This window comes from Oryza glaberrima, chromosome 12 (assembly GCF_000147395.1).
Source record: "Oryza glaberrima chromosome 12, OglaRS2, whole genome shotgun sequence".
NCBI classification, from domain to species: Eukaryota; Viridiplantae; Streptophyta; class Magnoliopsida; order Poales; family Poaceae; genus Oryza; species Oryza glaberrima.
In genome coordinates, this window is record NC_068337.1 from 3104836 (window position 1) to 3126289 (window position 21454).

General features: G+C 40.2%; 2 protein-coding genes across 2 annotated transcripts; both read right to left on the minus strand.

The window, feature by feature from the left end:
* Positions 1 to 2053: 2053 nt before the first annotated feature.
* On the minus strand, positions 2054 to 8850 carry LOC127757714 (uncharacterized). Its single transcript, XM_052283282.1, has 6 exons — positions 8369 to 8850; positions 5471 to 5556; positions 3775 to 5010; positions 3484 to 3696; positions 3280 to 3404; positions 2054 to 3043 (listed from the first exon to the last, which is right to left on the minus strand). Exons 1-6 carry the CDS (start codon positions 8369 to 8371, stop codon positions 2241 to 2243), a joined length of 2466 nt encoding a protein of 821 aa, XP_052139242.1. The 5' UTR covers positions 8372 to 8850; the 3' UTR covers positions 2054 to 2240.
* A 3751-nt stretch (positions 8851 to 12601) lies between these two features.
* Positions 12602 to 15734, minus strand: LOC127758055 (probable serine/threonine-protein kinase WNK9). The gene is made up of 7 exons (XM_052283676.1): positions 15554 to 15734; positions 15383 to 15420; positions 14643 to 14873; positions 14058 to 14275; positions 13678 to 13835; positions 13311 to 13593; positions 12602 to 13234 (listed from the first exon to the last, which is right to left on the minus strand). Exons 1-7 carry the CDS (start codon positions 15650 to 15652, stop codon positions 13008 to 13010), a joined length of 1254 nt encoding a protein of 417 aa, XP_052139636.1. The 5' UTR covers positions 15653 to 15734; the 3' UTR covers positions 12602 to 13007.
* Between the last annotated feature and the right edge of the window lie 5720 nt (positions 15735 to 21454).

Consider the following 21454-nt stretch of genomic DNA (forward strand, 5'->3'; position numbering starts at 1 on the left):
TGAAAGTAATACTAAGGGCAACAACAATGTTTATGTCTTAAGAGCAAGGTCAATAAACCGTGTAGCCATATCATCTATAATAAACAGTGTAGCTAATGTGTATAATAGAAATACTATAGCACAAATAGTTTATTATCTTAGTGGAACCCGCCATCTTCTCCTACCTTTCTCTTTCTCCCTCCTATCCCCTTCCTTGTGACCTTGCCTGTCTTCTCTTTTTTCTTTACATGGATGGCAACCGTGCGACGGAAGTGAGTGACGACGGCGGTGGTCAGGCCGAACGGTGGGCGTGCGGATAACGCGGAAGATGAGCAGGACGAAGGCGGCGACCGTGCTAGGCGATGCGACAGGCTACGACGGCCGTGCTGGGCGACGGTAGCCGTGCTGGTCGACGCGGAAGACGACGAAGGCAGACGCGGAAGATGTCGGCAGTCGATCCGGACGACGCGGACGCGGAAGACGAGGACGGCTGAGCTGGACGACATCGGACGCAGAAGACGACATCGGCCGATTCAGGCGACGGCGGACGATGGTGGTCGTGCTGCGATGCGAAAGACAGGCGGTTGATCCGGAAGATGGCGGACGCGGAAGACGGGGGCGGCTGAGCCGAACAGTGGCGAACGTGGAAGACGGCGGCGGTCGATCCGGACGACGCGGACACGGAAAACGGCGTCGACCCCGACGGCGGCCGCAGACGACGGCCGCGTCGACGAGGGCGTACGGAAGCATGCGGCTAGCGCAGGTGCGCCATCCCTGCGGGAGGTGGGCCCACAATCTTGGGTTGCGCGTGGAGTCGGGCAACTAATTAGTCGCCCTGCTCGTTCTCTCTCCTCAACTATCTCTCCTCCACATCATCCAAAAATCCTACTACATGGTGTTCCTATCGTCAGTTTTGTACCCGCTCTAAGATAAGAATTGATGGTAACATGGGTCCCGTAACTATGTAAAGAAGTTCCACTTTAAAATAGGTTTCACAATGTCATAGAGTCATTCTCACCCTCTCTAGTGTGCATGTGTATTTTATCTCATTATTTTATTTCTTAAGGTTGAGGCATAAACTTATGGCTATTTTTAGCCATTAATGTCTAATAGATGTCCATAATGTCTATGACTTATTCCAGGGTCTTTTCTTATGGTACATTGTGGATGCCCTAAGTCCCTAGCAAATCACGATGGTTTTAGTTGTGGTCTTTTTCTTTTATCCTACAACTATATCACGTTTTAAAAATATCTAGCAGTAAAGATCACAAATTTAAGTTTCATGTACTCCCTCCATTTCATAATAAGTTGTTTTTTTCTTCTTATGTTTATTCTTAAAAATAAATTTATTTTTAATAAAAATCGTTACACATGAGTTTGTAAAAACATAGAATAGAGAATTATTATATTGGGAGCATATAAAGTGAGAAATAATTATATTGATATTTGATAAAGGATATTTAAATATTTTTTGATTTTGTATTAGGATGTGTGGAATAGGTAAAAAATAAACTTATTTTGAAACGACTTTGGCCCCGTTCAAATCCTCTATGAAGAGAGGATTAACTTTTGGATTTTCGTGGCATGCTTTTCAATCTGCTAAACGGTGTATTTCGTGCGAAAACTTTCTATATAAAAGTTGTTCTAAAATATCATATTAATCCATTTTTCAAGTTTGTAATAATTAAAACTCAATTAATCACATGTTATTACCACCTCATTTTGCGTAAAACAGTTAATCTTCATCTTCAGAACATTCAAACACCACCTTTGTATTGGTATATGTGGGATAGATAAAAGATAAACTTATTTTTGGAATAGATGTAAGATGTAGCAGTAAATTTTGCCTTTCTTTTACGTCTCTGTTACGAATTCAGCTCCTGCTGCATGCGTTTCAAAAACAAAAAAAAGGGGGGTCCAGCTAACTCTACCTCCTGCACTTGCCTAATGTTATGGTTCCTGTCTATCCAGTGACCTTGCAAACTCAAAGAAACCATACAACACCACACTAATTGATGGAACTATCAATGAAAACCCCCAGCATTGTATAGCAATGAACAACATGAGATCAAGATGATCACAAAAACCAATAGCTACATTGGAAATCCCAGTCAGCTACACAAAACAAACATGTACAGGCAACAGCTAGAGAAAGAAAGAGAAACCGTCAGTTCCGTAAACGCTACAGTTTTTATTCACAGACAAAATTATTGAGGCTGTCCAGAACTTCAGCAAAACACCAGAATCACAGGAGCTGCTCATCATGGCAGCTCTGAAGGTGCTCGCCGAAATGCGCCAAGGCTCAAGTCCAGTTCTACTTCTTTAACATCTACCTGAGAAGTCAATCCAATCTGCTCATGCCGAACCGGGAACAGATCCAGGCAGGCTTCAGAAGCCGAGTCGGGGTCATTGTGATCAATCGGAACGAATTCAATGGGTTCACAACGCTCCTGCACATGTTGACAGCCACTGTCAGGGGCCTGAGCTGCTCCTACTCCATTGCTCTTGCTTATGGTAGATTGATTGATCGTCATATCTTCCGGCACCGAGAATAAGAGAGCACCTTCCTTGACCATCTCCTGGATGAGTTGCTGACATCTTTCAGACCGTGCTGTAACGAATCCAAACAGTCTGGTCGCGGAAGGTAAAGAGTCGATTGGTGGATTGGTAGCATTTTGATCATTCCTTCTAGGTAAAGAGGTGAAGTCTTGCTCATCTTCTTTCTGGTCTGCTACACCAGGCTCATGAGGTTTATCGCCAAGTCCTGGTTGCATAAAGCATGGTGATCCACCCTTCACAGGGCTTGCCTTATTACTTGACAAACAGCTATCAGATGAGAAACAACCTTCTCCCAAAGCAGTTTTGATGTCCCCCTCCCGTGCCTCCGGGTTACAGTCTGCAGGCAATCGATCCTCGACATGTTTCATGACATAACTTTCTTTGTCCGATGACCCTTCCTCCGAGGCAGAGACCAAGCCACATTGTTCTTCAACAAGAACAGCTGTGTCAGGATTATGTTTCCTGGCCTTGCACACTCCCCACAGGTAGTATTTCCCCTGGAACTCTGAAATATCACACAATTTTTGTTCATCAACTGCTAAAACGAGTAAAAAAGTATTATGATATAGAATGAAACAACAAAACTTCATCCCCAGTAACACTGGTTTGCAAGAAAATAATTCCAAGCAATAACTAATAGCCATGCTTAGCTCCACCGAACTTCCTGATTTGGGCACTAGGTGCAGTGCCATGTCTAGTATAACATTTGCAGAAGCAAGAAATCACCAAGTGGGCACTTACCATGATATTGTTCTGGTAAAAGAATAGAGGGGAAGATTAGTAGCTCCACAGTTCCTAGAACAGCTTTTAAGACAACATCACTCTCAATTACTTCTTTCACTAGTTTATCTAATTCTTCATTTGGCCTGAAGATGAAACAAGGGTGTTAGACCTTTAGTCTCAGATCAGAGGAAAATAAGTGAATAAACATAACATAATACACACCTCATACTATGCGGGAAGAAAAACAACCCAATGCTGTCGTCAGTAGGTCCTGATTTGTCCCACCTCTCTGGCCATGCTTTCAACCTAGGGAGCTTGATTACTTCAACTACTGGTTGCAACGATCTTGCAAATTCCGACACTCTCTGGCATGCTTTAGTTGATAGGTGTGCAGCCAACATAATAGGCACATTGCTATCTGTCATAAAGATACCACTAGAAGAAAAAAAATCATTCACATTTTGTGCAAACAAATAAATATTACTCAAGAGGAAAAAGGAGAATATCACATACCTCCAAGCAGGCTCACCCATAGGCTGTGAGTAAATATAATACTGATGTTTGGTGAAATCTGAAGCAAATGCCATTCTGGACTGCAGATGGTGGTCCTTGGCATCTACATGTTGTGAAGCTGTATTTGCAACATCATTCAGAGCACATCCAGTGGTCGTAGAACCTTTAATAACCTCTTCTTCTTCATCGTCACTTGGACATATGTATCTCCTCTGTTTCTTTGTGGGACAAGTGTTCTCCAAAGACCGGCGATCCAAACTATCCAGTAGTCCATGTTCATCTTCTAAACATCTCTGCCCTGTGGCATATCCAATGTGTATTTTATGCTTCTCAATTGGTCCTTCAAACTCAAGAGATAGGTGATTCAGATTTTCAGCATCCTCTTGTTTGTCATCATCATCTAGTACAATAAGCTGTATTGTCTTCCCTGGGTTGTCCTTTGCAATACTTTGAACAGTATTGCAAAGTTCCACCTCTACATCATCATCATCAGGTAAAATGAGTTTTCTTCGTTTGCTTGGGTTGTCCTTGACAACATTTTGAACAGTATCAGACAGTTCCACACCTACATCATCATCATCATCATCATCATCTAATAACATGAGTTTTCTTCGCTTCATTGGGTTGTCCTTACAGAAGTTCTTGACAGCATCAGAAGGTTCCATATGGGAAGAATTGGCCTCACGATCAATTTTCTCTTTCGACGAGTCTTTTGACAAGGAACCTGAACAAGCCCCATCTAGCAGCATTGAAGATTCTCTTCGATTTTCCCCTGTTAATATTAGTCTCACACTACTGTCTCTTGGATTTCCAATATCAATGTGTGCAGATGGCACACAATTGCTATCCATCGGTAGCCCTGTATTTGCTGAGGATGATACGTTTCGGGCCACAGAGTTTTCATGCAAAGTGGAAGACCGGGGCACATTAGCGGACATACTTTTCAGGTGTATATCATTGTTTGCCTCGTCATGCAACTGAAATCTTTCCTTATTTCTCTCCAACATCAAGTCATCACTGACATAGTCATCATTACCACCATTCGTCCCAGGCTTGTCGTGGTTGGTATCCAGTGATGACTCAGCCGAGTGATTTTCTGGCTGCTTGCCAACCACTGTTTTATCATCTAAAGTCACTTCTAAAGATCTTCTATTAGTACCTTTGCCATGCCTAGGATGGCATTCATCACATGACCAATCTACTGTCCCATCAAAATCAACTTTGTCCAGACAGTATCTACAAAATTTAGAACCACACAAAGGAAAAAATCATTATTAGAAAGATAAAATGACAATTAAATAAGTAATGGCAAAACAATTATACATGAACAATATCACAACTTATGTAGTTAACAAAAACTTTTCCATTAAGAAAACAAACTTATTATTAGGTACATCATTACATAGAAATTAAAATTCGCTCAAAAGAAAACTTATATTTCGAGTAAAGAAAACTCAAAACAAGTGCTCTGCCATGTTCAAATAGAGAAAATACTAACATTTAGCAGACAACAGTTGTTTGACATTCACATGCAAAATAAACTTGGTGTAAAAATTTGAAAATGACTGTAAAAAACAAAAAGAGACTGTGTGATGATCCAGTCTACGGTCATCGAATTAAATCATCATTAAAAACAACTATCACATTCATCAACTAAGCATTTGTGCTACATGCTATATTTAGTTTGAGAACATACCGGTGCACAGCAGCTCCGTTGCAGTTTTTGCAAGATAGCACAAGATTTTTGTAACCAAGAACTCCACAAACTTCGCATACAGTAATCTGCATAATGCCAAAATAAAATTTGGAAAAACCATCTCTTAAGCAGGTAATCAGAAAGTATCACCACTGACAGTAGGCATCATATAGTAAATTGAAGACAGTCAATGATCATCTTTAGGTAATAGTGTATGAATCAAAGATACACAACCAATTAACTATTAACAATCCAATATTAGGCAGGATACTGAAAAGACAGAAGTTTGAAAATATTTGTCAGACTTGTGATATGTGTTTTTTTTTACTTATCATGTTATCTCATGCATTGTTGCTTGACTGCCGATCTGTTTCATTCAATCTCATTTCACCTAATGACACATACAGCTCCATAGCTGCCACTGGCATCAAAAGAGGGGCAGGCATTCGGCAACAGTAGTCAATGCAAACAAAGCATAAGCCAGATATTTTCACTGGTGGTGCAGGAATTAACAAGATATCTCGATACTCTAAAGGACTTAGTTAGCATTGGCTAATTATCTCAAGATAAACAGATTGGGCTAATGATTAAAAAGTGATAAAGGAAGCATTTTGTCAAATCTGTACAGCATGAGCACAAAAGCTTCATCTATACTGTTACGGCGCCACAGTCTGGACAAAGTGCCATGGCTGAGGTCTACAGCCATGTCATCTCATTGGCTACTTCTTATGTCCCATTTCTTCCTTCCCAATACTAAAAACAACTTGGTTTGAAAACCCTTTCCATCTGTAACGAATACACCTCGCCCTTACCATGCCACAACAACACAACTATGCCACATCCAGATTTTAAGTAAAAGTAAATTAAATAAGCTCTGTCATTGGTTAATGTGACGCTCCCCACTACAAATTGGAAGATGATTCATGAATGATGAAAAGGTGTATCTGTGTAAGCACCATATTCAATACCATTGCACCAATGAATGGCTTCGATTACAAACCAACTAGGCATAATTGTTACAAAAGCATCATGAGGCATATTTGATCTCATCAAAGGCTCATCAAAGAGCAACAATGGCAGGAATCAAGTGACTTGTAACAGCCATATTATGGTGTATTTGTGACATATAATCAGCCATATTTAGTGGCTTAAATCTCCCTTAAATACTAGGAGAATCACAGGCTTGTATACATACAAATCCTCACTATAAAAGGGGACATATTGAGATCAATAAAACTTGAAGGGATTCACTGTTTTCACTGTTCATCTATCGTTTTCTAACAATAATGTTTATACTCCATAGTTTTGCCACTCTGAACTCAACTTAGGCATGCTTAGGCTTTTTTAAAAAATAAAATAAATACTTCGTCCGTTTCACAATGTAAGTCATTCTAACATTTCCCACATTCATATTGATGTTAATGAATCTAGACATATATATTATCTAAATTCATTAACATCAATATGAATGTGGGAAATGCTAGAATGACTTACATTGTGAAACGGAGGGAGTAAAAAACATACATAGGGTTTATTGTAAGTACTCCATCCATTTCAAACTTAATCCTCGTTTCAGCTTTGTTCTAATCAAACATTTGTAACTTTGACCATCAATTTCTAAAAATTCATATGGTTTAACATGTGAATTATATATTATGAAAATATTTCTCATGGTGAATTGAAAAACATAAATTTCACTTTGGGCCATCTTTTATTACCAATGTTTCGCTTTAGACCACCCTTTCACCAATGTTTTCACTTTGGACAGGGTATTTTCACCTTGTGGCACTTTGGACCACCCTCAACTCTTTTATCCATCAACATCGAACTTATAGCTGTGACTGTGAGAGTTAATTGACAAGTAGGAAACATACTCGAGATTGTTCATATGCTCGAGAAGAAAATCGGGGTGATCCAAAGTAAAAACAATGGTTAAAAGGTGGTCCTAAGTGAAACATTGGTAGTAAAATATGGCCCGAAATGAAATTTACTCAATTTTTGTTAGAAATCGATGGTCAAAGTTAGAAATGTTTCACTTAGGACAAAACAAAAGACAAGTAATTTGACAAGGAAGGGGTAATTTAGTAGTGATAGGCACAAAATCAATAAAAATATGCAAAAACAATGAAAATAACCGTCAATGAGGAAGTCGAGGTGAACTGAAGGTGGGAAGGTATGGTAACCATTCAACAGACAGTGTGCACTGTCCTACCATTTGTTTCAATTTGGAATCTCACAATGACCATTTCACCTAGATTTCGGGTTTGCTCACTTTGATGCCAAAATTAAAACTTCCAAATTTTAGTGACACTAAAATTTGGCAAAGTTTGGTAATGCCAAATTATGGTAGGATAAAAGTGTATGGGTGTTGTTTGGTTTGCCACCATGCCAAATATTCTTGTATAGTGTTATGTGGAAAAGTTTCTAGAAAATCACCAAAATTTGGCATGGTAAGGCCGTAGAGTATTTGTGATGTGTTCAGCTTACTACCTTGCCAAAATTTCAAAATGCCAAAGTTTGGGGTGGTTGAAAATCCTCCTCTGTTATTACTCCAAAAAAGAGAATATTCTGCCATCCCTATGAGAAAGCTCGCGATTCTTGTGCTCAAAAAAAAAAAAAAAAAGAAAGGCTCGCGGTTCTAACCAAGAAAGAAAAGCGGTTCCATCCGCATGGCCTACCTGATACCCAAACCGAAGGATATATAACCGAAACAATGGTGGTCAAACCTATGCGCACATCATCGACCATCAAGAACCAATCTTTTCTTTTTCCATAGATTTTCTGTACACCGGCCAATTTTCCTCAATCAAAGAACCCAAGAAAAGCAAACAAGAGGAGATTGGGATGAAAGAGATTTTCTTTTTTTTTTGTTAAACAAAGAAAAAGAAAAAGCATTACCATTTTCCAGCACTTTGTTCTGCGACGCCAAAATAATCACCAAGAAAAAGAACCGGTTCCAGCCCTGCACCTCAGATGGATTCCGAAATCCGAAACCGAAGATCTCTCCAAGAAAACAGAATCGGAATCCAACCAATGGAGGCCCCAATAAACCCGTCTCATCCCATCTAAATCTCCATCTCCTCCTCAATCTCTCCTAATCAACGAACCCAAGAACAGAACAGAACGCCCCCGCCCGCGGTGCAAGAAGAGAGATTCTGCAGCCGCGAAATCCGCTCCAAAAGACTGAGAGAACCTTTCTTGGACCCCTTGTCACTCACGAGCAAACAGGAGAAGAGAGGAGAGAGCGAAAGATAGAGTGGCACTGTGACCAAAGGAGGAGGAGGATGAGCACTGGAGCAGTAATAATGGCGGCTTTCCTCCTCGGATTATGCTGGAGTATTATCGATTTCCTTCCTCTCTGGAGAAGAAGACAAAGGAGGATTAACAATGGCATTATTAACGACGAGTAGCAGCGCGGTTAAGGCGGTGAAGGTGAAGGAAAGGAAGGGAAACGGAGACGGTGTCGTCTCGGGGATCGTGCGCGAGATGGGCGCCGCGGGTGGTGACGCGTGGAGAGGGAGAGAGAGAGGTGGATGCTCAGCCGTTGGATTCTTGGTTTGGGTTTGGACGGACGGAGATTAAAGGGGGGAAGGAGTTCGAGCGCCCGTGAGCTTCTGCGGTTGGGACCCCCGTCACGGCGCCAAACGCGTAGAGGATTTTATGATGCGGTTACATGGAGTCCGTCGAGAAAATCTTGCTAGTGTCGTTTTGCCACCCGTGACGGAGGACTGGAAAAAATACTAGGCCCCCTCTGATTCAAAAGGAAATTCAAAAAATTTATATCAAATGTCTTTTCCCATATAAGTTTTAGAGGAATTTTAACAAGAGGTAGAACCTCATGGAAAAAATTCTTTGAGTCTTTATCTCTCCTCAAATTCCTGTGTTTTTCCTGTGGTCTAATCGAACGGTCATTTCTACGTTATTCCTATGTTTTGCAATCCTCTGTTTTACACTTCAATTTCTATCAGAATCCTGTGTTTTTTCTATCCCTCCATTTTTATCAACCCTACGATTCAAAGGGGCCCTTAGGTGTGGCATACAAACTCTTCTATCACAGGTTTAGATTTCATCAGCCATTTGCAAAAAGTGTAAATAGAAGAGTAGAGGTACTCAAAAATACCTCAACCTCTTAACATTCAGGCTTTCAGCAATACTTCATATATAGGAACTAGTGGAAATTGATAGACATAAGTAGAATATGTAAAACAAATAGCAAAGATTGATTAGTATACCATATTTGCGCTAATGGCTGCTTGGTGCTGGCGTGCTGCTCTGCTTCGTTGCGGGCTGCGGCCTTCGGGCTTCTCTGCTGCGCTTACGCTGCCGCCGCCGCGAGACCGCGATGCTTGTATGCGTCTACGCTCGCCCACCGCCGCTCGCCCGCCTGGCCTCCGCGGCTCCGGCTCCACCTGCCTCCTATGCGCTGCGCGCCGCCTCAACCCTCTAGGCTCCGAAGAGGGTTGCAGCAGCCGAGGAGTCGTTGCCATGCCGCAGCTCTACGCCCGGGAACCTGGCCTCCGCGGCTCCGCCTGCCTGGCTGCCTCCCGCGTGCCGCCCGCTACCTCCGCCCACTAGCCTCCGAAGGGTCGCAGGTCGCTGCAGCCGCCAAGTCGTCGACCGTCGGCGCCGATGGTGATGGGGAATGGATGGAGGATTGGAGGTGGGGGATGGGGATTGTGGAATTTTAGGTTAGGGTTTTCTTTAGCAAAAAGAGCCCAATGGGCCTAATTGCTCACGGCTTGGGCTGCTACGACCTCGCGCCCTCACCGTTGCTCGCACTCTCTCCTGCATAGGCGCGCTGCTCACGCACCTTGTTGGTAGCGTGGACAGTGACCATACCGAGTCCTCCACCACTGTTTGCCACCGTTGCCCGTGCAAAATTAGTGCGTGATTAAAATCACGATTATTTCCTTAATTAAAATGTGCCAATGATCGGAAACACCGACAATTTCCTTTTATTTAGATTGCCCCGATTTCCTCAGCGCAAAATAAAAGGGGAGACCAGCTGGTGAAAAAGATGACAATCTCTCTCACGGTTTCAATCTCCCTGACATCCCAAAAATCCTAATTCCAGATCCTTAGTTACACTATAAGGGAGTCGTAGTAATGTCCCTGGATAGTGCAAGTGGAGGCTTAAGGGACACCGCCACATCGTCCGCACAACTACTACGACTACATCCCTTACGCTGACGAACACCGGAGCGGTTCGAGGAACTGCTACCTCTACATCCACTCCGGTCGACGGCATTGCAGAGGGAACAAGAAGAACCACATCAATGGCTTCAAACAACGGCCAGTAACCGTAAGAATTCCACATTAGGGTGATCATGTTTAGGCTAAGCACTCATGTTAGTAGATCACAAAATCTACAGTAGCAAGCCAAAAATCCATGTGTTACTATTGCAGCTGCCAAAAAAGTTGGTAGAACAAAAATTGGCCTCAATTCAAACAAGCTCTTAAGACATCACTAATGGACTGTTAAAATTTAATCCTCCAAATTTTTTGAGAATCTCGAATAGGATTTATGCATTAAAAATATCATCTCCTTCAAGAGATAGCCTAATCTAACTCCCCAAAACAACAAAAAGTGGAGGATGTATAAAACTTTCAAACAAAATACTCCATCCGTCCCAAAATATAACAACTTTTAGTCTTTAGCGTTTGTCCCAAAATACAATAACTTCTTCACCACATTCTTTTCTCAACCAATTATAACCCTCCAACATTCAATTTGCTCACCTAACTCCACTTCTCAACCAATCACAATCCTCCACCGTTTAGTTCTATTTACTTTCTTAATAACTGTGTCCAACTCTAAAACTCCTTATATTTTGGGACGGAGGTAGTAGTTATATTTTTCCGTATTGAGCGACCTCTCCTTGGGGCGTATGAACTCGCTCTGTGATAGATTGGGAGCGAGACCGTATCCTAACTTGTGGAGAATGAGATTTCTGAAGATGGACATAGGGTTCTGAGCAGTTTGTTTGTAAGGTTACCATTGGAGACTGATTTTTGCTTAAAAACCTAGAAATTTAGGATTGTGAGTAGTATAACTAAAATATTGACAATGCTATAACAACCCCATAATATAGCAATATAGAATCAGATATAGCAATGCTAGGGAGGATATGAGACGGTTAATTCATACTCCCTCTGTTTCGTAATATTAGCATCACCAACAGACTATCGAAATTCAATCCCCTAATTTATTTTTTTGGAATATCTAATGTGATATAAGAATAAAAATATCCTCTCCTTTAAGAGATAGCCTAATCTAACTTCCCAAAACTACAAACAGTAAGCAACGTGTAAAACTCTCAAACAAAATCAATCTCTTTTAATATGTGTCCCACCCAGTACTGAATAGTGCAGGATTTCCCTACTGCCGCCAAATTGCTAAGCTTGATTGGAAGAGCGAAAGGGATAAAAAGTAGTAAAGTAAAAGAAGAATGGCCAAGATTTCTGAAATCTTGTTCAAACTGCAGTGAATTCGTGATACTATGACTTCCAATTCAAGCGAAAGGGATAAAAAGGAGTAAAGTAAAAGAAGAATGGCCAAGATTTCTGAAATCTTGTTCAAACTGCAGTGAATTCGTGATACTATGACTTCCAATTCATTTTAGGGTACTGTAGTTCTTTTTTTTCTTTTTGAATTACAAGTAACAGACCAACTGGGTCTCTGCCGTTCATTCGTTCTTGATGTCCATTATTGCTGAGTTCGGAAAGATTCTCTGCACGTACCTTTGCAAATATTCTCTGTTCTGAAATGTACCGTATCCCTCCTGTTTGTACTTCCCACTTCAGTCAAACAGACTTCAGTCAAACAGAGATTGGAATCATCTGGAGTACTCCCTCCGTCCCAAAAAAAAGACAAACCCTGGTTTCCGTGTCCAACGTTTGACCATCCATCTTATTTGAAAAAAAATATAAAAAGAATCAAAAAGACAAGTCACGCATAAAATATTAATCATGTTTTATTATCTAACAACAATAAAAATACAAATTATAAAATTTTTTTATAAAAGACGAATAGTCAAAGTTGGACACGGAAACCCAGAGTTTGTCTTTTTTTGGGACGGAGGGAGTATCTCGTTTTCCACTTTCGACTTCCAATCATGTATCCTCAATTCAGGGAAGGAGAATGTGCAATAAATAAAACCGGCAGCATAAAGCCGATGGAAACAAATGCAAAGTGCACAGCCAATCTGATTATGAATTCAGACGTGCCACAACTAATTCAGCAATTGCATTAAAGATGAAAAAAAACCCAACATTTTCGACTGATTACTCTCATTTTTGCTGCTCCTTCCTAGCAAATAAATTATCTGAACTAGACCTAACTTTCATCATCATCACCACCGGAGGAACTCCATGCTCAGCAGCACATCTCGTGGGCATTGTAATATGAGTGCCCACAGGTGGCTAAAGCATAAGGTCCACTCCATCTAAAAGAAAATACTATAAGGATACATAACCAGCGAAGCCAACTATGACTATTAGTTAGTAGCAGCGGTTGGGGAAGCAGAATCACTCTCGGTCAGCGCTTCTCAATTGTCAAGCCGTTTGCACCCTCAGAAACCACCTGACGGATGGCGACACACGGTGTCCATTCAGGAATCAGGATGACCAAGAATGCATCGATCAACTGCGCGATGATCGGTCTGCTGTCTTGTGTCAGTCCAAATTGCTCAACCATTTCCACAGCCACAGAAAGACTTGTATCTTCAGTCAAATTGAATGGGAATTCAACACTCTTGAAACAACCTGAAAGGAAGTTGATGTTCAGTACAAAACGTGTTGTTGAATTCTGGAAAAGAAAGATTTCAAACAATATGATTACCGCTGGGATCAGGAAATCTTAGCCATAAATCAACATGGCTGGCTACATCAACATTTCCTGTCAGCAGAAACTCGCCCTTACGAAGCATGCAACTGACAGGCTGCTGCCCATCTTCAGACATATTCTTGACCAGAGAGACTGAGATAAGATCATCATCCTGGAGGAAAGAGCTTTTCAACAGCTCTGTTGCAGACATTCTGTTCTCTACTGGAGCTAAACAGTTCTCTATGAAAGATCTTACTTCTGCATCTTTAATTTTGTAGAATGCAGCTGGTTTCTTACCCTATATCAAATAGGTCATACAAACAAAAAGTTAAGTTGTTGGCTACTACAATCACTCTGGTATCTGTAGACATCAAGACCTTACCTCATCAATCTTTTTGAATATATGGGCCATGCCTTGACATTCACTGTATGGGTATTCGCATGTCACCATTTCAAGCATGCACATCCCAAATGAATATATATCAACCAATTCATTGTAATGCCCAGTTAACAGCTCTGGTGCCATAAATTCTAAGGTGCCTGCAGTTAATGATTAATATGTCCTTATTACACATCCAACTGAAAGAGAAATCCCTTTTAAGATGAAAAGAAAACAGAATTATATGAGTCAAGAAAATTGGTAACATAAGTTTAAAAGTGGACATACATGCTAAATAGAATAGTTATGTTCTGAGAAAACTGTAACAGTTAGAAAACACATAAGATGGCAGACATATAACAATGTTGATATGAGATATCTACCTTTTATACTTTTTTTCTGTTGCTGCATGAATGTTGCCAAACCAAAATCACCAATCTTCACTTTCCCATGATTTCCATTTATGAATATATTGTCACATTTTAAATCCCTGTGTATAATTGCTGGCTTCTGACTGTGCAGATATTCTAGCCCTGTTAATATCTGTATTGCCCATCGTTTCATAGCCTTCATATTCACTTTCTTGTGCTTTCTGCGGTACCTGGTTACATGGTGACATCAAAAAGGTTACATTGTAATTTATAAGGTAAAAGAAATGCAGTATCCCTCTTGAAGTTTTAGGCTAAATAATTTTAAGCAACGCTCATCTAGTCATCTATACTGAATTAAAGGGCGGTACAAACAAATGACAATGAAAAGGAAAAGTTACCAAATATTATCCAAGAATTGTAAAGGAGCCAACTAAAACTTTAATTTGCACAATGGAAAACTGTAAAAATGTTCAGGTAGCACTAATTCAGTAAAAAAAAGGTATATTTAGAAGATAGATATCCAAACCAATGAATAGGCAACAGTTTATTAATATGCTCCAACTGACAGCATAGTTGTCGTAAGGATGAGGGGCATACTGTGTCAAGCTCCCGGATGTGAACAACTCTGTGATTATGTTAACAGTCTTCTTCTCCTCATCAACCCATGAAGCAAACATTTTCTCAATGTTCTTATGCTTGAGTGTCTTCAAAAGTTGAATCTCTGTGTTTAGTTGCTTCATCTTCTTAGAGGACCCCATGACAGAGTCATCGATCCGGGATTGGCTCCATGCTACCTCGACACCCTCCAGCTTATCGAAGGCTTTGTAGCTATTTCCAAATCACAATTAAGGAATATGATATGAACAATATAATTTTGTCCCACCAGCATGAGACATTCAGGTTGTGAAACCCGAATTAAAGAAACACTGGAACATCTTGAATCAGCCAAGAATAAATAAACTTGAAATTTGTCACACTTTATCCATAATAGAAGTACAGATGGTTAGCAGAACTAAATATTTATGGATTAACATCTTTCCATGAATATATATCAAGGTTAATAAGGTCAACACCGATCAATAATTTTAGCCACAGATTACAGAAGCATGAAAAGTTCGGTTCCATCTCTGAATGTGTCTGTAGATTCTACATGGAATCGCGGGTGTCCATCATAAGTTCAGAACACATCTAATACTGATAAATAAATAATCATCGGGCATGGTTCTACTGTGATAAACAAATCGAATTATATTCCACAACTAATTCAATCGTGATAATTCAATCAAGAACAAAAAGGGCTAAACTAGAAACAGCACATGAGATTGATGAAAGGATACACCGTTTTGACGGCCCCTGACCCCACGATCTCATCATACTGCACACGCAGAGGGCAACAACAACAACAACAATTAGCCATCACCCGAATCCACCCATCTTCCGCAGCAGCAACAAAACCCTAGAAGGCTAGATAGAACTCGAACAGAAACGAGCAGGACAGCAACCCGTACCCGGATGAAGCGGCCTGCGGGGTCCGCCTCGACGTACCCCTCCTCGTCGCCGTCCTCGTCCGGCGGCTGCTCCTCCGCCTCCGCCTCCACCAGATCCATCGGACCCGCAGCCGCCGCCGTCGCCGCCGCCGCCGCTTTCCGGCGAGATTGTCAACTGCTTCCCAGCTGAGACCGACCCGCACGGCGGCGATTTAATAGCGGCGGGAGGAGGTAAGCGGGCCGATTCGTGGGCCCACGTTGAGTGGGCCCGGCCTCGCCAAGTCAGCGCGGGGGACGACGGGACATGTGGGTGGGGTCCACGTGTCGGTGAGAGACGGTTCAGTGGGAGTTGGTCCATGAGATCGTTTCGGATAGGGATGGATTTCGTTTTTGAAGAAAATGGTTTTGGTTGGTGATGACGAACGGGAGTGCTGTAGGGATATTCTTTTCTGTGGCATGTGGGCCAACCTGCTCTCGATTAATACTTTAATACTATGTACTATTAAAAAAATAGCTGTGCATCGTAACGGCTATTTTAATTTTTTTTATTATTATATGGTTTATTTAAGATAAAATTTACGGTTAAATTCACTTGGATATGTATTTTGTTAGAAAATCATGAGCTACAATTACGAATCCGATCGTCTCATGTTAGCATACGAGTTATTTAAAGTTCCAAAAGTGAACAAACTTAAAAGCCGACTCAAATACGATTTATATTTCTAAAAGCTCGTACACGTATGACGTACCAAATTACCGAAAAAAACATCCTTAATTTTTATAATAGTAGAGATAGGGATATGTAGTACTACTTTACTACAAAACCAAAAATAAAAAATTCTGAAAGAAACTATTACCACACTTTATAGTACACCTCAACTCTAAGATTCAATTGGTTAAAACTGAACAGAGTAAAACTTCAGCACCATACCATGTACGGAGTAGATGATATACTCCATTTTTGTTTATATGACATCTCTATCTCTACTATTATAAAAATTGAAAATTGAAGATGTTTTTACCGATACTTTTGGTATGTCATCCTTGTTTGAATCGGTTTTTAAGTTCAATCGCTTTTGGAAATACAAATCCGTGTTTGAGTCGGTTTTTGATTTTGTTCGTTTTTAGAAATATAGAAGGAGTTGTATACGAAATCTCTTTAAAAATCTTGTATGCTAACTTGAGACGATCGGATCCCTAATTGCGGCTCATGATTTTGTAAAAAATATCCAAGTGAATTCTCACAGTAAATTTCACCTTAGCTAAACCATACAACAATAATAAGATTAAAATAACCTTCACCCGTTTCAACGCACATGCATTTTTCTAGTTAAATGAAATAACTGAGAGAGTATTTACCAAGATAATCATGATAAAAAAAGACGGGGTATTTAATTGGCACACACACTTTATCGTAACTAAGGTTAGACAAGTTGTTACCATCATGAAAATATGGGAATAAACTTTTAGTCATAAAGTATGAAAAAAATTGAAAAGAAATTAAGTCTATGACATGTTAGACATGCTATTAAAAAAGTATGGAAAGCCACACCTATAACAGTGAACAAAATACACACCTAACAAAAGACAACTAAAAGTGTGGTACAGCAAAATATGACCAATGAACCAAACACCTATATGCACACGAAGAAATTGCAGGACTGTAATTGATTTAGGCCTTTATGTAATCCTACATGTCATTTTATCAATAAGTATTTTTTGCACGCAGCTAGCAATCCAAGTGCTAGGGTCAATGTTCTCTCTTCATTGATCACCTTAATTATTTCTCTATCACCTATGGGGGCACTCCACTGGTTGATGGGACACTAGCTACTTTCTACAATATCCACTTGAGCCAATGAATTTTGTGTGAATTTTATTGAATTGAAATCCTATGAAAATATTTTCTACGAAGCCCTTTGGATTGTAAAAATGTGTCCCAAAATTTCTATATGATTTCTTCCATTCCTTCATTTTTTCTTTAGATTCCAAACATTTCGTCAAAGCTCATGTTTTACAATTCTTTAAGAAGTCCAGGGCAACATGTCTTTTATCTCTCCCCTTTTACCTATGGTAATTAGGTTTTAATTCAAATTTCTATGATTTTCCTTAATTTTGGTACAAAAATTCATCAAACAACCCAAAGAGCAGCCCAGAAAATAAAGCATGCATGCAGTAGTTTAGCTGCAATTGTTGAAATAGTTAGCCTCTGTACTGCCTTCAACTAGCAAAGAATAGCCCAATTATTTGACCATTAGTGAATGATCAGGGAGGCTGATTGAGAAATTTTGCAATCTCATCTTCCTTGAGGCCTCTCATGTCTATGTAGAAACATCTGTGTGATTTGCCAACATCTATGTGGTGCTTTCTCTCCCTCACGCCTTTGATAGTGTACCCTCTGTATGTGTGGTTTTATAAGCACAAGATGGAATTACATAGGGCATACCATTCGGGAAACTGAATGTGATTCCCAATTTAATTACATCAGAAAAAAATTCTTTAGAAAACGCTAAAATGTGTTTTTATACACATGAGGACATTTAAGAAAATGTCACATAAACAGCCGACTGCCAAATTCTAGTATATATGAATTGACCTGCCTTTTGCATTGCACTACAATGCACAAATGCAATTTTCCATTTACTACTGCCTCAAGATGGACACCAACTAACCACATATACGGAAGGCTCTATTAATAAAAAGTATAAATAAACAAACAGTGGAATAATGGAGCCAATGCACAATGCATGCTATGCTTTTGCCGGAGGATCGGATTTGCACTACAATAAGTCCCCTTGCCTCAATTTGTTCAGTGGAAAAGAAGCCACACATGGAATTTGTTCAGTGTCCTAAATGAATCATGCAAGAATTTGTGACGGACACCAACTTTCCACATGGAACTTACAAAATCGATCTTTTGTTTAACTCCATGTACCTCTAGAAATGCATCCAAATTGAAATGTCGATTTTAGAATAAATGCGCCACATACACTAGCATGGCAAAAGTGGATATATTAAATCATGTTGGTGACCCTGTAAAGGCATCTCTTGGATAAGCCGTTTGCTACTACGGACAGTTCAAGTAACAGCTTCAGCGCTGGACTGTTCACTCTGTAACTGTTAGAGTATATGGATAGGACTCTAGCATCCGTTTGTTATACTAGATACTTGAGATCTAAGTCTTGCACTCGTATATATACTGATCCCCGAGGCTAAATACAATAACTCAATATTTGCAGTATATCTCTCTCCCTATACTATTCAACACATCATCAAGGCATCATCTAATCTCCATATGCCTACCAGCATGCTAAACAATGGCATGAAGAGCCTGGAGAGACACGAGAACACAACAAGAATATACAGATGAACAATATGGAAAATAATACATCAAATGATTCAGTTCCAGTTCATCACATGCCATGTCAGTAAGTGTGAGTTGGCTAATGGTAGAGGCAACCATTAATCTTTTACATCAGAAGGAGTTCATTCTACTAATCTGCATATGAAGACCGCATAAGGGGATTGCCATGGTGTTGGATTTTTTTGAAGAGTAACAAATGAAGCAAACAAATGCTCACCTAGAAGGTCTATTTGTTCCCCCCAAAATTTTGACATCATGCATCCTCAACCTATGAGTTGAATACAACACTTGGAATTGTTATTGTTATATCCTTGTTGGTGGAAGTCATAGTTACAAAAGGATAGCCGTGTAAACTATTACACAAGACAAAATTCACATATATACTCCACAACAAATGTTCCCTTAGTTCCAAAATATAAGGCACCCACAATTTTAGGAAAATCAACATTTGTAACTTTTGACTAATAATTAAGCATATAATTATATGTTTAGTGCCATGCATGCAATATCATTAGATCATATTTGAGAGTAGTTTTACATGATGTTAATGTTATAGTTGTTGATAATATATTATGAAAGAAATCAACAATCATTTTAGACCATGAAAAAAACATTAACACCTTATAGTTCAGGACGGAGGGAGTATATCAAATATTTTCTGCATTTTTTTGAAGAAAAAGCAGGAGCTCTGCCATTTTATATATTTAGGTAGAAAAGGAGTGCAGCCAGGGATGGAGCTAGGTAGGAGGGGGGGGGGGTGTGCCCAGGAACTAATCAAGAAATATTTTTAGCTATAGTTCATCTATTTTCACCATATGTGCACCCCCTAATCCAAACTCAGACACCCGTATTAGTCTAAACTTGGTCTAAAGTAGAGTTAAGCAAGCGAGTGGCACCCCTCTCCATTTCGTTCTAGCTCCGCCCCTATGTGCAGTGTTCAGTACAAAGGCCTTGCATTACAATAAAAGACATGGACAACTTAATTATAAGAGGTGCTTATAACAAGAGAACTAGTATGTAAAATTTCAAGCATCAACTCTTTGGTTTATATCTTGAATCACCAATACAGCAACTAGCTCTTCAGTTTGATGAACATCTTGGAAAGCTCTTCTGGTTCTGTCTAGCCAAATGTTCCACCAAGTTACAATGAGTGCCCCATTACTCCTCTTCATTTGCTCCTTTGGTTTTAATGGCAAAAGGGAGAAAGGCCCAGGGGCTTCCGGCTAGCACCACAAGGTGTGGGTTAACCAACCCAGGTTCGAGCCTCACCAGTCACCGCTCTCTTAATAAATTTTGATATGAGAGCTCTTCCTCTCATATCCAGCACTTTTGAGAAAGTCCTAGGGGTCTTCCGGCTAGCTGACCTAGTTTTGAGCTTCACCCCTCTCTTGATAAATTTAGATACGAGACCCTTCCTCTCATATCCAACGTTTTGTTTTTATGGCAACAAGATTGTATATCTAGTTACCGAGTGCATAATCTTGATCAAACTATAAACACCATATTAGTTGAGCCTCTATGGATAATCTTTAGTTTTTGCCAAGCAAAATAGGGATCTTTCCTAATTTCCAACTGGACAACTGACCTGGTTCACTAGATCAAAACCAGGTGTTTTGAATCGACTTTGAAGGTTGGAATGATTCATAGATAGAGCACCTTATAACCATCGTGCTTTGTGTAAGACATGATAACTTCTACTCCAGTTGTTGCAGGAAATGAATTGTTTCATATGAAATTTGTAAGTTTTTTTTAGTGAAAGGGAAGGACCTACACTAAATATGCATTGAAGGGGAGAGAAAGAAAAGTGATTTATTGTCTTTGGGCGCAGTCTTTGGTTTCCTGGAAGCATTAACAATATGTGCACAAAATCATTACGAGTGAATACTTTGTTTTAAAACCAAAGCAAACCACAAAAAGTAACTTGTGCTACTTTGTTACAATAGCTCTTAGCCTCTTATGGTAGTTCTTTTGACATGAAAGAACTTTGAATTGATCCCTGAGATGAAACTCTGTAAGGGAACGAACAAGGGTAGTAACTTATAACCAATAAGAGCAACCCGGAGGATGAAAAGTACACTCCCTGAAAGAAAAGGAATGTTTAGCTACAATTGCATCAAGTGTTTTGGCTCCCTTTTGCCCCCTCTTCAGCACACGGGCCACCAGTTCTTTCACCAGATAGTGAGTGATCAGGGGTGTGACATCCCAGCCCAGGGCTTAATAGGATTAATAGAATACTCATATCAACAAGTTGCAACTTCTTTTCCGGAAGCCGATCTCTAAAGAACTCCGAGATTAAGCGTGCTTGGCCTGGAGCAATTTAGGGATCGGTGACCGATCGGGGCACGCACGAGTGAGGACAAAGTGTACAGAAAAGACTTGTGTTGGTCTGTGAGGACAGTCTATAACCTATGAAAGCCGCTAGATGTAAGTGGGCCCGGCCTGGGGAGAGGCGGGTCGTTACAAAATGGTATTAGAGCCGACCCTCGCGCCCTAGATGTAAGTGGGCCCGGTTTGGGGAGAGGCGAGTCGTTACAAAATGGTATCAGAGCCGACCCTCG